Source organism: Tetrao urogallus, assembly GCF_951394365.1.
Source record: "Tetrao urogallus genome assembly, chromosome: 15".
Lineage (NCBI taxonomy): Eukaryota > Metazoa > Chordata > Aves > Galliformes > Phasianidae > Tetrao > Tetrao urogallus.
The window spans coordinates 6,201,910-6,219,693 of NC_136828.1; the positions used below are offsets into that span (position 1 = coordinate 6,201,910).

General features: G+C 43.1%; 1 protein-coding gene across 1 annotated transcript in view; it reads right to left on the minus strand.

Moving 5' to 3' along the window:
- CYTH3 (cytohesin 3) overlaps positions 1-15,547 on the minus strand; it is a gene marked incomplete at both ends in the record, with an annotated part of 46,636 nt that extends 31,089 nt beyond the window's left edge. The window contains one exon of the mRNA XM_079542686.1: positions 15,520-15,547. Coding sequence (XP_079398812.1) covers positions 15,520-15,547 — 28 coding nt within the window. The remainder of the gene's footprint in view (positions 1-15,519) is intronic.
- Between the last annotated feature and the right edge of the window lie 2,237 nt (positions 15,548-17,784).

Below are 17,784 nucleotides of genomic sequence, written 5' to 3' on the forward strand. Positions count from 1 at the left end.
TGTCAGATCCATTAGGAGTCGCAGCATGGAAAAACAACAGTAATGTCACTGAGCAGCTGCAGTGGGGTCGCAGTAACCAGGCCCCACAGCCACCAGCCAGCAATATCATCGAATTCTGCTCTATATTCATGCACAGTTCATTAGACCTACTGCGTTCCCAGCAAACCAGCCTTTCTGTCACAATTTTCCAGTAACATCTACTCTTGGCAACAGAGGAGCCACCCTCTGTACTTCACTCATTAGAGGAGAGCATTAGTCAGTTTCTTATGATTGCTGGCTCTTTCCAAAGCATACAAATTCAGTTTAAAAAAAAAAAAAAAAAAAAGGAAAGGAAAATTCATCCTTCCCCAGGTCTGCCTGACATGGCTCTAAAGGCAGATACCAGAAGCAGTACTTATTGCAGAAACTTTCTATTTATTCCTTTTCCCAAGACCAGTTGCAGACTACAGGAAGTGGAACAAATGCTGGATTTGAAAGCAGTCTCCATTCTCCAAAGAATGCCTCCAGAAGACAACTACAGAGTGCCATGATAGGCCTATTCACTTCTCCTTAAGTAGCATTTACTTTCCTCCAAGACAAGACAAATTTCAGCATGCATAACGTGATGCCTGACCCTCTAAACTACCAAAGATCTTGCAGCCTCATCCACATTAGCAGCCCAGATACCTTCAGTGGAAACTGCTGAGCTATGTGAAATAGCTCTGAACAGCACTGTTGCTCATAAAATACTTTACTTCCTGGTCATCCTTGGCTTGAATCTTGCTGTGACATCAACATGCCCATTGGCCACAATATGTCAGGAATTTATTCATGGATTTCCTAGTGAAGGAAGAGCAAGGCTTAGTTTAAGACCATAAAGCATTTTCAGATTCCTCAGACAAGAGTATATTAAGCATTTGTGGATTGTTGGTTGCCATCACTCCACGCAACAATTAGCTTGACAGGTCACCAATCCAGATACAGAAGAGCTTGCCCTCTGGTTCACTGATAAGAAGTTAGCTGGATGGGTCCACTCACCGTAAGGTTAAACCTCTGCTCCCCCATTCTTTGCTTAGCAAAAAGCCATCAGTAGTTTACATCAAATCTGTCTCACCATACTTACAAAACTGAACACATTCAGCATGTTTTTGAGGTTTCTTGGTTGTTTTTGTTCAGTTGTTTGTTTGGGTTTGTATTTGTGTGTGTAAGCATAAGTTCTGTGCTGCAAAAAAAAAAAAAAAACAGCGGTAGTGGGTTGTTGGTTTTTTTTTTCTTTGTACTTCAAGCAGACCCTCAAATAAATACATTCCTCCTTTTTAAACATTTCCTAACAGTTTCAGTCAGATCTGCCAAAACAGTACATTGCCCTTTCTAAGCTGTTTTTGCTAATATTGACAAAAAACACCGCATTCCTTTTGGAGATCAATGAAAACCAATCAGAATGTGTATTTTTTGTACTTTATAAGTTAAACATTTTTCCTCAGCTAAGTGTTCAAGAAACAATCTGTATCCCGACGACTTCAAAGATCTAAGCAGTTTACTTTCATTACACTCCCGTCTCAGACTTACAGCACGTAACATTCAGCATTTGCCCTGAAACCGAAGAGAGAAAGGTTTAACAAGCTGTAAGCCACTAACTGCCGTTCACCCCTCACCCTCTTTCCAAATCCACCGGCTCTGCTCCTATTTATAAATGTTCTTACTCAGATTTCCACTTCATCCTGCCATGCTCAAATAGCAAACATTTTTCTTGATTGGGAAACAACCAAATGGGACCAAACATGTTAGTTCTGTTACCCCTCAATGTGATGCAGAGGGTAACAATAAAAGATGCCACTTTTTGCTAAACTAGTAAAACCTACAGCAAATTACAATGTTTTTAACTGTGGATCCCAGTCCCAAAAGACAATGTGGTTACATATAGCTTCTGCTAAGCTCATTTCCAAAGAGCCTCTCTCTCTCTCTCTCTCTCTCTCCTCAGGGCAATGCTCTACCAGGCATTAGCTTTCATTACACAAACTTTGTGTAAGGCTGAAAATACTCTGACTTATATTAGCATAGTTGCAATCATCCTGAATTTGCCTTAGAGCAACCAAAAATACCAACTTCTGCTAAGCAGTCTGTAGCAACAAGGTGCTTGTCTGCAACTCTGGATGCTGCTAATGCAACAAGCGGTAAGAAAACCTGTTAATTCAGGTTAGAGATTCTTCCATCTTTCACAAATGGACATTGTGACATGGGTACAAAACCCCTGGTGAGTGCCAGTCACAACAGAACACTTTCTTCATTGTTTTAACTATTTCTTGCACACTGAGGTACTAATAACAATAGTGGCATTATTAAGCACAGATTTTCATCAACAGTCACCCAGTCCAGTCCCAGCAGCATACATCTAGCACAAAACAGCCTACATTTCACTCCAAAACTATACAAAAACAAGCTCATGAAGATTCTTCAGCTACAGCATCTGTCCTACCATCTCCACAATGTCAGAACAGACTGGACCTCAGACTTTGCTGAAGTATTTGATGCATGGCCAGAACACCCACGTGCCACATGCAACTGAAGCCACCAAAGTTCAGCCAGTATATCTGAACATTCTGAAATCAGTTTTGAAAGATTACATTTAGATTCTGAAAGAGAAAAGGTCGACGACAATTGCTCTCACACAATCGGGCTGGCAGAAAACACAAGATGCTTCCATTTGTCTCTGGTTGTAAACCTTCATGATAAAATGCCCACAGCCAGCTCTAATGGAACCTTTTTTCCTGACTTGTTCTGCAGCTGTACTTTAAAAAAAATGTCTCCTCGTATGCCAAAGAATCACAGACCTCAATTAATTACAAACCATCAATGGAAGTCTAGCCATCCTGCATTGTCCTAACTAGGAACTTATGATCTCACTTCCGATCTAAAAATATTTCCCACTGATTGAATGGAGCTGCACACATTTTCACTAAATACTGCAGCACGCAACTTCGCACGGCACACATAATGTGTTCATGCTGAGTAGATGACATAGCATAAGAATTAACAGCAATGGAAAAAGGCAACTTATACAGACCCACAGAACATAATCATCACATTGTTCATACATCCCTGCCACCACTGTTCCCTCTGTTCCAGAAAGTCTCCAGAGGAAGCAAGATAGAGCAGCAGAAGCTGATGAACTTCCAGCTGCAAAGGGGTGGGAGGGAAATGAAGCAGAGTGATTAGCTGAAGAGATTTATTGTACACATACATTCAACGTTAAAACTCAGCCTCTACTGCAACAATTTCTTCGGTATTCATTCGATGGTTTATGATTCAAATGCTACCGAGCTAACAGTTGCTCAGCATGAAAGCTTCTCTTCAGAGCACAAAACAAGGTTGTGAAAAGCCAAGACCTTGATAGAAAAGCACTCTTACTATACCTCAAAAGTGAGAAGGACCTTCTGATATTAACCCACCAGACTGAAAAATCTTATCTCCTAAGTCTGTGTGAGTCCAGAGAAAAATCCAGTGTGCAACAGCTCAAAAAACGTAGTGTTCTCTCTCTCAAGATCTTGCTATATCGCTTTCTTCAACTCAGAGAGCTCACTTCATTCTCTAGGCACAAATACTTAAGAGTTTTCCACCAAATGCATCATGAAGCAAAATTTTTTATTCCAGTTGTTGTATTTTAACAGCCTTTGGCACAGGCAGAATCTGCATACAGCCAATGCTGCAAAAGACAACAACGTTGAAAATGATTCCTTTAGGCTTTTCACAAGTTCATAACATATTGCTTGGAAGAAAACAACTTTGAATACCACCCTTGTAAAAGAAGCCAGTTGTTTGTCTTAATTTGAATTAAAAATCAGATAAAATAGAGGGGACGGGAAACAAAGTCCAAACGTGGCTATATAGCATATATCACTCAGTACAATAATTCAGCAAAATGAAAGTAATTATTTCCTTAATTAAAAAGAAATAAATATAATTTATTTAAAATAATATATAAAAATATATTATTTTTAATTAGTTGCAGGTTTACAAAATGCATCAATAGCAAATTAATTCAGTCACCATGCAAATGATATCAACTATTACTGCCACTTCCCATGGAGCACAGCAATCCTATCACAGGAACAAAACCTCCTCGCTCTTACCGCTGACATTGATTAGCAAGCTCAAGAACTCCACAGACTGTTATATTTCACATAGCTGCAGAGACATCCCAGGGATTTCTACATTACAACTGATTTGTTCTGCTTTCAGAAGTCATTTGCCTTCAAAACACACGGTTTTGTCCGCATTTCACTTCCACTTTCCACTTTCAAGTAATAGGCCAGCTCTTACTAGTTCAGGAAAACACGTTGTTGTTGTTGTTATGTTCTAGAACAGTGGACAAAAACATCAGGCTGTCTGACAAGCCAACAGGCTGACCCAAAACTTTTTTCTTTTAAAGAAAAAAGCAACAAAAATAAAAGCATTAATGAAGTGCATTCAATGCACCAATACTTCAGAGGATTATGCTCTAGACAGTAGTTATGCTTTGCAAATCTTCTCACTATCACTAATGTAAGTAACTTACACTACTTCAAACTGGTTCGTCCTATCGAGTAGGACCTACTTGCGTATTATTTGTAATAAACATAATAGTCTGACTAGCATAATTACAAAGTGATTGAGCAACTACATTCAAAATTAAAGACTCAGAGTAGCAGTAACAGAACTCTGCAGTGTAAGTTGCCATCTGATGAACTCCGTCTGCAAGTGTAGAATGGAATGGAGATCTGGAAAGCAGACAGAGAGCCAACAGACAGTGCAGCTCTACGCTGGCATCACTGGTCTCAACAAATAGGAGGCTGGCTACAATTACAAAGAAATGTCAGAGATGTGACCGTTTCAACAAATTAAAAAAAAAAAAAAAAGAAAAATTGTTTTGAAAGTATGAAGTGTGTCTTACTTTGGTCATTCCTTAAGTACTCTCACATTTGACATACCTGCTATATTTCCCACTCATGTTGTTTAATGTGAATCGAAACCACCATCTGCAGAGCTGGAAGCACAAAATATATCTTAGAATATATGAACTCTGAAGAAAAGTATGAGGCTTCTCCCCTCCCTAAACACCTCAGCTCTACAAAACGACTGGTGAAAGTTGGAGTGGAGTTATTAAAATCAAAACAGTTCAACGAAATTTATGTTGTTGCTTCAAAGAGAGTAAGGAACTTTGTTTCAACTAAAACTGATGAACTTCTTCCCTAAGTAATCTAAAAGAATGGCGACCTCCCCACACCATTCAGCTAACTCCATTTCTAAAAAAAAATAATACATATATATATATATATATATATAATAAAAGGAAGAACTCTGAGATGACTTAAAGTCTACAGCAAAATCCGAAGGCGTTTAAGTATTTCAGGATGCAATTTATGGCAGAGTTCTGAAATGGATACTCCTAGTTCCTGTTGCTTTTACTGGAATATTTTTATGGAGAGTCATTTTTTTCCCACCCTACCCTTTTCCTTTACTGAATTTCCACACAATAACTTCAAGTTGACCATCACCGGACATCTGAACAACAATAAAAAAGCTACAGCTGGATCCTGTATTAGTCCCAGCTGCATAGGATCTCTGGCTGCCTTCACAGAACAAGAGAAGCCAATAGGAAAACAGTAGGGAAACTTCTTTTAGCAGCCTAACTTTGAATAAATCACTTTTCCATATGCTACTACAACAAACTATTTTACTACTTAATGCAAACTGAAATTTTTCTCCCTGTTTTCACCCCTTTTCTTTAAAAAAAAAAAAAAAAAAAAAAAAAAAAAAAAAAAATTAAAATAAATCTCTCTTTAAAAACCTTTACTACAAAATACCAGAAAATAATCATCTCCAGATGGTCTTTCAAGTCTAACATACCACAATGGATGTATCTGCCAAGTCCACCCACCCACAGGCTCCATAAACTTCAGAGTATTATTTGTATTTAATTTGGATTACTAATTTCACCCAACCTTTTCCTTTTATGATACAAGTTACTTTTGCAGGCTCGCAAGGTAGGCAGGAGATACAAAAGGACACTAAGAATAGGGACACAAGGTGCACTCTCTCTGCTTAGGCTATCAGTGAATTCACAGCGGAAGGGCTTAAGCTTGCCTTCTTTTATGTTTGCTCTTATAAAATATCACCTAATCTTTTAAAACATTCACGTGAAATTATGTCATTTATTGGTACAAAACCAAGACTAAACACTGCAGTCCTTCCAAACTCACGTTGAACAAAATGAGAGAAAAGAGCATCAGACGTATTTTGATTTAACAACAAGAAAAAAAAAGCCCTTGGGGGGGGAAGCCTCATCCGAAATATTTAAGAAGCAAAGTTGCTATTTAAAGCCCAAAAATGCACTTCCTACAGAGAAAAAAAAAAAAAGCCACCAAAAAAACACACCATAAAATCAACTCCACATGCTGTATTTATCTGTCGTTACTAAAAGTCCTCCAGCAAACTGCAATGTCACAAACAGACCTCACATAGCAGAAAGGAGATGGGCTTAACACCTAGTTTGGGATTTCCAACTTGCAGAACAAACCAGCATCAGCTACAGCACCCATCAGCAAACCAGGCAGCTAAGGAAAGCCTCTGTACTCTCCCTTCTGTGATCAACAGTTCTCACAGACACAGCAGTTGTTTCTCTAAACTTTAGGTCTGACTGACCCCGACTACCAACTTCAAATTGCAGGTAAACAGCAGCTTGTATAGAAACTGCAATTCAGGAGTAGCAGCTCCAGGACAAGAGATGTAAGAAAGAAGCACAGCGTCATTTCTCCTGTTCCTACAATAATGCTGGATTTTGCATTACAATGCTGCAGGTGCATAACATCAGAGAAACCAAAGGTGGGACAACAGTCAAAACCAACCTGCAGAAGAGCGGGTAAAGTAAGTTCTATAAAATAAAAAAATTACTTTTGAGACTATAAACATACACCTCAATAATACAAACTGCCTGCTAATGTGTGACATGACAGATACCACATGCAAAGAGAGCTTTCCCCAGTGTTTGTTAGCAGTGAGGTTACAAAATACAAGGCTACACTGAGGTTTACTTTGGGCTGAGAGAGAGGTTCCTGAAGATGTATGGCTGAACATTAAGGGCCTGGTTTGGGGGACTATGTGCAGAATTCTGGCAGTTTATAAAAAAGAATTGAGAAAGAAATAACCAAAAATTGAGGGCAAAAAGGGAAAAAAATCATAAAACAGTACATGCAGATTTACCTACCTGAACCAATAAACTACACAGATCTACCTCAAGGGACTATCAGCTGGCGTGGTTCATACACTGCAGCTCCTGCACAGGCAACCCTGAGCAGCCGAGCACTTCACACAGAGAAGAGTCAGGTCTACCTGGTCTTCTCAAGGACTCAGAACAGCACCCACACAGCACCAAGCCCCTTCCCTGTACTCAGTACGATTTCAGGGTCAGAGAGCACTCTTAGTCTGCAAGGTTCCTCCCAAAAAACAGTTTCTCCATTCCAAAGCCACCACCTCTTCTTGCTGCCGCTTGGCTTAGCTCTGCTTCTTGGGAAAGCCTTCCTCCACAGCCCCTGGCTGCCCAGGCAGGAGATGCAGCCACAAAAACAAGCAGCAGATTTACAAATTCAAAAATGGGATTTGCAAGTGGTCAAAACTGTGCTCAGAGGGAACATACAGCCTGGTGGGAAAATTCCTCTTGGGTCGATTTGAATGCCTGGGCAGGAAGTTCATTAGTCCACACTTAAATGAGTAAGGGAAAAAAAAAAAAAAAAAAAGACTCAGAATCTGATTACTGAATATAAAAAAAAAAATACTCCTTCCAGCAACAATAAGTCCTTATTTTGTCATCAGCAATCCGCTTATAAATGCCCTTTTGCCAACTCCCCCTCTTGCAGCATGCCTTGTGAGGCAGCAGGACCCGCTGCTGTCAGCATCTGACCCTACAGACAACACTGCCTGTGAGCCAAACAAAGATCTCATTAAGGACCACGATATTTACAGTGCATCAAAATGAAAATCCAACAGCAAATAAAAGCTTCTGAAAACCTGGAACTGTGCAAGCAAACAACCTGAATGGTATTCTGCAGTCTGAATGTGATAGCGCACAACACAGCTCCATGCTGGAGTTTACACTTACAATTAATGGTGCGGCTGTATAAAAACATGGAGGTGACTCATTAAACAACTACATCTCACAGTTCTGAGACAAAACAAGAGGCCGTTTTCCTGCTTGCACGCACCAGTTCTTTTTCAGCCTTTTTGTGCATGAGAGAAAGGGAGAGCAAGCAGCAGAGAGACGGATCTGTGCCCTTTCTATCCATCTACTCCTTTTACCAGAGCACATCCTGCATATTGCTCCACTCCAACATAGTTTAACCAAAGGAAAGGCGATACAAGCTTCATGAGAACTGGTGCTCACCAACAGCAATTCCCACAGCTGCAGCTGAGCCGCTCCAGCACCCTGCATCAGCTCTGCTCCCAGCAGCTGCAGGACATCGCGTTATGAGCCGGATAAACACACAGGGATGGGTGCCAGACACAGAACTGCGTAAGGAAGGGATGGAGGGTTTGTCACTGGAGACAAAATACCTCAGGACCACCACAGGAGAAGGCACAGCCTGTGAGACACTACACCACCTCCATAGACTGTGTTCCATTGTTTTCACACAGCTTTCCTGTTCTGCTAAGGAATTAGAGGTATTTCATCTAAAAAATTTAAAGAGAGACTTTCCTCCTTTGATACGAAGGACTCATATCTGCAAGAACAGCAGCAGCTTCCCAAAATCCACCTGAGCAGCTCGATCTGATACAGAATAACAGATCTGAAATCAGACTCAGTGATCTCAAAATGAACTTATCTACACTTCTCATTCTGAACCGAAGAACTTCCTTATGAAATTCAGTCAGGAGAGTTATTAGTTAACAGTCTTGCAGGAAAATCTATCCTTGGTACAATTTCCACTTGGTTGCAAAATAACAGTATCAATTTCACAAGTCTTCCACACATCTGGCATAAGGCAACTATTTCATTTTATAGTAATCAGAACATCTGAAATGAGGGTAATTAGTAAAAGCACACCAAGAAGCCCAACCTGCTGAAAAATCACACCAAGGACTGCCAGTACTTGATGTCCTATACAAGAATCTGATTCATGGTTCAGAAGCTTCCAGCGTGCTACACCTCCTGTTAACTCTGTGAGATCTGACTTTGTCAGAGACACTTTTTCCTGGGAAATGTTGTTGGATATCCTGGGAAAGTTGGATAGTATCTGTATGTTCCTTCTTGCATGTCAGCTTTAACTGGAAAAGCTCCCCACTTACATTGCACCTATGTGTAAAAAGATACTGGAACTACAGTACAATTGTAGAAGCAGCTAAGCATCACTACTTTCCTTAAATGAAACTTTATCTTACCAAATAATGGGTTTTAAAAACCTCAGAAAGTAATGAAATAAATGTGACACAGATGTTCACCAAAAAAAAAAAAAAAAAGAACAAGAATGTTTTTACTTCATAGCAACCAAATAGGTCAAGCCATTTCCTTCTTCAGGCAAATCCCAGAGGACCACAGAACACATGGTTTTCTAGTGGATTTTCTGTGTCTATCCCACTAAAAGGAAATACTGCCGTCCAAAATATTTGCAATACTAAGTTTTCCCATGAAATTGTTGGGAGTTGAAAGAAGGAAGTCATATGCAATTAAAAACAATTTGCTAGATGCTGAAGTTATACAAATGGCATAATTAAATATACTTTTACTATTTAAGTCACATACCTCCCCTATAGAACATACTGCTCTAAAAGAACACATAGCAAAGAGCTCAGAAATACCAGTGATGGCAGTTCACACAAATTTTTTTCTTTGCTTCCATAAATCTTAAGGTAAAATGCCACGTGTTCATCACCACCGTGGGATTCCTGTCCTGCAGATCTACAAGCTGACAGGTTTTTCCAATAAAATAGCTGCTACGTGCTTCTTTTCATCCTTGGTGAAAGAAGCCCCTGGTCACTGTGTGCAAACTCTTCATTAAGATGAGTGCAATCCTTCAGCATATGCTTAAGGACTTCTGAACTACAGGATGACAAAGTGATTCAGCTTTATAAAAGGAAGGAAGAATCTACAGAGATTCTTTATCGTCACAAACCAGCACCCTTCGTGCAGCCCAGTCCCAGACAGAAGCTTGCAGACAGCGTGTGAACCCATGATCAGATTAAATCTACTCAGGCATTCAAACATTAAAATGAATACTGCATAGGAAAATACAACTTATTTCTTAAGTTTCAGATTGCAAAAGTCTTCAAAGGGTTTTGCATTGCCCTTTGTACAAGTCTTCTACAGACTGTTCTTTAGGAAAGAGTAGATTAAAACATCTGATTTATTTCCTTGTCAATAACCAATGTCATTGTGAATCCACAGGCACCAAGACAGGACACAGCTAGAAGAAACATCAGGAGCTCTGTTTTAGACTCGTTAAGCTTAATATGACAATTATGCAATCTTAAGATGTCAAACAGGCCAACATTTTAGCTGGGACAGATGGCAGTGGAACCAGAGCAGGCAGTATATGCTGTGAGTCATCACTTCAAACATGATTGTTCAATTTTTATTTGCAAATTTGATTGTCCAGATGAAGATGTACTGGAGAAGAGAGCATTAAGGCAAGCACAGAGCCCTGCAAATCCTAGCAAGAAGTTGGAAGCAGAAAGATGATCTTCCATATGAAAAAGGGATTAACAAGACAGGAGGGGAGTGAGGAGCCAAGAGAGAAAGAAGCCAAGAAAGAGCAAGATTTCAAGAAGAAAAGCATAGTAAACAGGACTAGAGACAGCTGGATGGACAACAAGGAAGGGAATGTTCTAAGCATGAGGGGTCAGGACAAGTGTGGAAAGGACCTAGGATGAACCTGGAGGAGATGCTCTTCAGACAGTGACTGCAAACAGCTCATTCAATGACTTCCAAAATGAAAAGGAGATGGGGCAGTAATTCAACAAGCAACTGTGGCCAAAGACGATGTAAAAAGAAACAGACAAAAGCATGCTTGCTTAGGGAGGAAAGGAAGCAAGCAAAAGATAGCAGTGGATAAGATGGAGCTATAGTACAAGCAGAATGGCTTACAGCTTTTAATCAAGAGCTAAAAGCTGTGCCAGCAAGTGAGAAACTTATCGCTAGAAAAGATGGCAAGCAGAAGGAACTGGAGGAAAGCTACACTGCATTTCATCAACTTTCCCTTAAGAAAGCGTTGAAAATTCTATAAAGAAGGGGATCAGACTGAGAAACTTGATGTGAACTGCAGGATGTCTCCTGGAAAGCACTGTGCTGCCTCGAGACATGCAGCCCCTCACCTGGTAAAGGCTCTTACGCTCCACTGATATTACAAGACTGCAATATCCATTTTGTAACAGCAGCACACAGGAAAGCCACTTTCACGTGGCTATTGCTGGGATTCCCAGACGTTGCTCTGCAAAGTACTCTCTGTTCCTCCAAGCAAACTCTACAGGGCTTTTTCCTAAATGTAATAATCCACAGATGCTATGTTAGAGGCACACTGTTCCACTAAAACCCAGGTCCTGATTATGCTGCTGTGCACCAGCCCCCAAATCTCATTACTCAATGATTCAAGTCTGGCAGTCTCTGGAAATTTTATCAGCAAAAATGTAATGTCTTCTTCCAAGCCACAGCTACAAATATCAAACATTAGGCTAAGAAAAACCTTGACATGTTACTGCAATTAAGAAGTCTACTTTCTGATACCACTACAAGTAACTCATATTTACAATTAATTACTAATACTAATGCATTTGGGGATAAAAGTTAAGACCGCTAATGAACCAACACGTAATCTGTACAAATTGAAGTAAGCTGAACACAGAGAAGTATTTATTTTGCAAAAAGAGACTTAGTTTGAAGCCCTGCTGGCTGACAGAAGACATTTATGCTGTTTCCTTTTGAGTTGTATGTCTGAATTTGCCATTATTTCTCTCCCTAGCACCAGGAGGTTAATCTGATACTCAGGTGCATTTTTTTGTTCTTGGCACTTTCTCAGCATTATTAGAACTCCAAAGAACTTTTGGGACAACTTTTTAAAACCACCAGCACCAGTTATCCACTTTGATGAGTCTGGAGAAAAACACAGTTTATATTCTTCTTTATTAAATACATTTCTTATTTTGTGAGTTTCTTTCATTTTAAACAAAACATGCAAATTCAGTCTTGAATGCAATGCAAACGTCTATAACCATGAGCAAGTCACATGAACTCCCCTATCTTTAATATCTGCCTTTGAAAGACACTACAATCCACAGGTTGCTGAAATATACAGATAAAACAACTTTCCATGGAGAAATTTGGGGGGGTGGTCTTTCTTTTTAATTACATTTAACAGCTTTTACCTATAAGCAGATAACTGCTTTGCCACACAGAAAAATAGAAGTCATCTTGCTAAATCTGGTTTGGCAGCAAATCTGCTCTTCTGAGTCTTCTGCAAGATGATCTGGTCCTCTGGTCCAGCTCCTGATGGTCTGCCTCCATACCAGAAATCCACGTGCTACCTGGCACCATCGCTGGCGAGCACAGCCAACAACTGGCTGCCAGCTAAACTGCTCTCCAACCCCAAGGAAAGCCTCAGCATTTGGAAACAAATAGCTCCAGGAGCAATAGAGAACAACAGAGAATCCTCACTGTCACAGTCAGTGCTAGAGCTTCGTATATTTGCTGAGTACAAGCAAGATTTTAACCTTTTAGCACACCTGATGAGAGTAATGAGAGCTCAAAACAAACATGCATACAGAAGTCACTCAGTACTCGATCCCATAGGCTTTTCCACATGGAATGGCACTGAGCTGGATTTGGAGACTACGAAGCAACTGCACAACTCAAGTTCAGAGGAACAAAGAGCAGTACTATGCCAGCCTGCCTTCGGCACACCTGCTGCAACGCTCCATGCAAAGATCCCGACTGAGCAGTACCACCACTACAGGACAACAGTGAGCATGTAAGAAAAGCCTCGCTCAGATCACAGAATGTGTGATTTTAACCCAAGCGAGGAGAGGGAGGGGGAGAGACTTCCTGGATGAAGTGAACCACAGAGATATTTTAATCAGAACACAAAAGGAGGCTGAGACGAACACCAACTGACGCGGATCATATCGCATCAATAATCCATGCACACAGCCTCCGCTGAGAGCAACGGGAGGTTTGTGTGTAAATGGCTTGTACAGAATAAACGCATGCCCCCATTTAGACTCCACACAGAAGAGAGAAAACATCGAGAACAATTCCCGTGATTAACATTTCTCTTCTGCCAAGTGTTTCTAAAATAATCCTGACTTTACACAGCCCTGCTTTTATTCACAGCTTTCACAAGTGATGGCAAAATAGCTGACCCCATTTGTCAGATGAAGGAACTGAAGCATCAGATGCAAATGAAACTGAGGAGCAGGGCAGCAGGCAAAGCTGAACTGGGAACTGCATTTACCTTCTGAATCACAGTTTAGTGCCCTAGATATTTAGATGCTTATCTAGATCAAGCCTCTAATTAGGATGATTTGGCACAGTCCTCAAATAATTGTCCTGCTGCCTGCAGTACCTGTGCACACCGATAAGCTCAGCTGCACCAGTTTGTCCCTTCACCATGAGAATTTCTGGGGCACTGCACACATCCTACAAGGGTTCCAGCACCAGACAGCCCTGCTGAGAACCCCTGGCAGACCCAGAGCCTCACTGCTTGGTAGCACCAAGGCGCACTGAAATTGGCTGTCAAATCAACACTTCCCACATGCTTTCCATTGTGCAAAAAGAAGGGAGAGAGGGGGAGGGAAGACTTAATTCAAAACAACAATGCATTAGCTGGAAATGATCTAATTCTGGTGTTCCAAACTGACTGTGCTCCATAAGAAAAAGTCAGATAGGATCTCCAGTCAGGAAAAGAGTTCAATACTCACAAGAGACTAGCGTCAACCATCAAATACAGATAGGAGAAAAATGAACCATCTTATTAGCCCACAAATGTTTTACAATAAAGCCAAATAGGGAGGGATATTAGAAGTTAAACATTCATTGGTGTGATACAAAATTAAAAGTTTCATTCTATATTAAATCTGACTTCTTCCTCCCCAGAAGCACTGCAGGACGGACTGCCTCCTTCCAGGCTCTGGGTGCTTTTCTTCCTGAGAAAGTCTAGCTTTGAAACACACACACCTGACAGGACTGATTCAGCAAGAGGTCCATGTTCCAGTCTGAGCCTGGCACATCAGAACTACAACATGACACAGGGCTGGTGCCAACAGCAAGCATCTCCATCTCCCTCTCCTACAAATAAACAGCTCATAACACTGTGAAAATAATGTACGTTGAGTTCCGTGAATCTTCTGATTCCAGTGTTCAATTGCTTCCAATGATAATTTTTAAAGGAGAACTGGCTTTTTTCGTTCTTTGTTTTCCTGGCAAAAGACTTAAGCCTAACACTGATGAGGCAGGTGAGAGAGCTGAGAAATGGCCACGCTCCTTCAAGAGTTATTCCTCTGATTCATCGGAGCTTTTTTCTTTCCCAAGTTGTCAAAACAAACACCACACCCACCTGATTTCCGAGTTCTGGGCAATTACGTTTAAAATTAGCAATCACCGTGTAACTATTAATCATACGAGCCTTAGCCATTATTTTATCCATTTAGAAACAAGCGATACCCTCAAACACGGCGCGTTTAACACTTGGCAGCCATCCGCACCGAGCAGCCGTTGGGTTACAGCGAATGTAGGGCAGCCCTGCAGCCACCGAGCACATGGAGCCGGCCGGGCACACAGCGGAGGGCTCCTCCAGAGGGAAGGGAGCTTTACGCATGAAGCACACTAGAAACAAGACGAAGAAAGCAGGCTGCAAACCCGCCGTCCTTCAGCCGGGACAATCTGCAGCCTCCGAAAGATTAAAGATTAAAAGCTCCCCTAGGATGCAAGCCCCGATTTGCTAAAAGTGCTGTTTGGGAACATTAGCATCGCTGCCTTTAGGAACGGTTCGCCTTGTTTAAACTGGATGAACCACTCCGGGATTATCACCGAGCCTCCATTAGGATGACACACAAACAGAAGCCCTCGCAGAGCATAATTATTCCTTTCACCGCTCGCACAAACGCCAGATACACACTTTTCTCTCCCTCCTCCCCAGTGGACGCGCAGCTGCGCCCGGGGAGCGCCGCGATATCTCCGGGCGGGATCGGAGCCAACGCGGGGTTGTCACCGCGCCGACCGACCGACGGACGGACGGACGGGGCCCCGCCGCCCCGAGAGCGGCCGTCCGCCTGGCCGAGCCTTCCGGCCGCGGGCACGGAGCCCCATCGTGGCCGCCGGCACCGGCGCTGCCCCCGCGCCCGGGAGGAGCCGGGCAGGACGGGGCACGGAGCGCGGAAAGGAAAAAAAGAAAGGCGCGGTGCCGCGCCGCACGTCCCGGACTCGGCCGCGCTCCCCAGCCCCGGTCCGGGCGCGCCGGCCGCGAGCGAGCGCCGCCTCGGCACGGCGGCCAGGTGCGGGGCCGCGGCCCCTCCGCCACTCACCGCCACCTCCGCCGCCTTCTTCGTCCATGTTGGGGCCGCGCGCGGCGCGCTCCGCGACGGCCGCAGCTCAGGGAGGCCCCGGGCTCAGCTCCTCCCGCCGCTCTCTTCCTCCTTCGCCGCCGCGCTCCCCGGCCCCGGCCCCGGCCCTCCCCACCCGGCGCCGCCTCACCCCGGCGGCGGCCGCCGGCTCGGCCCAGCCGCCCGCCCCTCTCATGTGACCCGCGGAGGGGCGGGGGGGAGGCAGGGCCCGGCCGGATCCGTGCCGCCGCCGTCGCGAGGTCGGCTGTCCTCGCCGTGCTCTCTCCTCCCCTCGGGGGGCGGCCGTGCCCGGGCTGCGGGGAGCCTTCCGGCCGCCGTCTGCTTTCTGGGCTTCCCGGCGCGGCCTGGCGGCGCTCGGCGCCCCGCACGAGTTGGGCAGGGAGCGGGAGGAGCTCGAGCCGCCGGCAGCTAGCTAAGAGAGGGGCTGGGAGGGGGTGGGGGAGCCGGCTGGGCGAGCCGGGGAACGTCCGTAGAGCCGCCGGGACTTCGAAGGTGTCCCAAAGAGAAAAAAGAGGTGGGGGTGACAGGAGGGTGAGGGACGGGAGCTGGGCTGGTGCCATATTGTGAGAGGGTCGAGTTGGGTGTCTGAGTTGGGTGGTCCCGTGTGGAGCCAAGAGCTGGACTCGATGATTCTTACGGGTTCCTTCGAACTCAGAATATTCTATGATTCTACAACAGAGAAAGCCACGTCAGTAATGCAAAATACTGAAAATTCAACAGTTTGCTCAAATTAATAGTTATAATGAAGAAATTTAATTCATCACAAGTTAGTCTGATTTGAGCGTCCAAAAAGGAGCCTCGAGCTCACGGTGTTCGTGTTTTCTCTGCAGCCTTGCTTGCCCCTGGCTCTTGGGTCAGGTGCTGGAGCGCTGCTGGGTGCTTTCCCGCAGTGGCTGTGAAGTTTTGTGTGTCAATGGAGCTCCTCGTACACAGTGCGGGATTTTGCACAGAGTGTAATGCCGGTTTTGGTAAGGAAAAGAATTTGCCTGCTTACAGTCATGGGACTTGAAATACTGGTGGGATTTCTTAAGTCCTTGCTAAGATGGGCAGTGTGACACCACTGCAGCCAAAGCAGGTAAGCAGGAGTGTGCTGGCACCAACCACTCTTCCTTCCTTCCCAGGAACCACCCCACATTATTTTTTAAAACCTTTAGTGGTAAAATTTTATTCAGAAAGGAAACGGGGGGAGGAAGGGGTCAGCCAACAGGAAGGTATCAGGGTTTTCATTTTCCTGTTACGGGCTGGCATGGCACAGTGTGTGTAGTGGGGGCTGTCAGCAGCGCTCACCTCCTGACACCGCTGCTCACTGTTGTGCTCTGAATGCAGAGCTTTGGTTCTGACAGCTGCTGTGGTGATCAGATGTCCCTCAGCAAGAAATCATAAGCATCACAACCTCTGAAATGCTCCCACACTCTCTTCTAGGTTTAATCACCGTATGAAAAGGAGGTGATTACATAAAACAGCACAGCCTTGGTAAGAGATGTATTTTCCAACTACGTAAAGTGCAATTAAGGATGACTTCAAAATCAGTTTGAATGCAGATGAGTTGACGGTGGGCTCTGAATATTTTTGCCCACTGAGCAAACTCTTAATTTACGTTAGAGGGGAATCTGGTTGGTGAGAAAAATCCTGGTGTTATGTTTCATCGCAGATGTTTTCATTAAATCTGTGTTTTTTTATGCATTTGTGTAAGATATACTCCATTCTTTTCCTGCTTTCATTTAGCAGTGTCATTTTTAATCTTCCAATATTTAAATATAACTTTTGATACAAGAAAAAATCTACTGCAAAGTAAAAGCCCAATCATTACTAGCAGAAAAGAGTGAGCTGTGGAGAACAGTCTCTCTTCCACCAATTCAGTGGCAGAATTCCTGCTGGCTTCAGTGGAAACAAGACTGGGTTTTAAAATAAAATAAATGGATGAATGACAAAGATAAAAACAATGTGTGATCCAAGCAAGGAAAAGAGACTGTCCTAATTATAAGTGGTCGGTTGGGATATGTTATATAAATGTCATGCTGAAATCAGACAAACTTGTGATGAATAAAATTTTGCATTATAACTTAATTATTAATTTGAGCAAACAGTTGAATTTTCAATATTTTGCATTACTGATGTAGCTTTCTCTGTTGTGGGTTTGAAATATATCTTGAGGAAAGTCTGTTACTTTCAGTCCCATGATAGTAGGATGACTTAACCTTACAAAATACAGAAGAGCACTAAAAT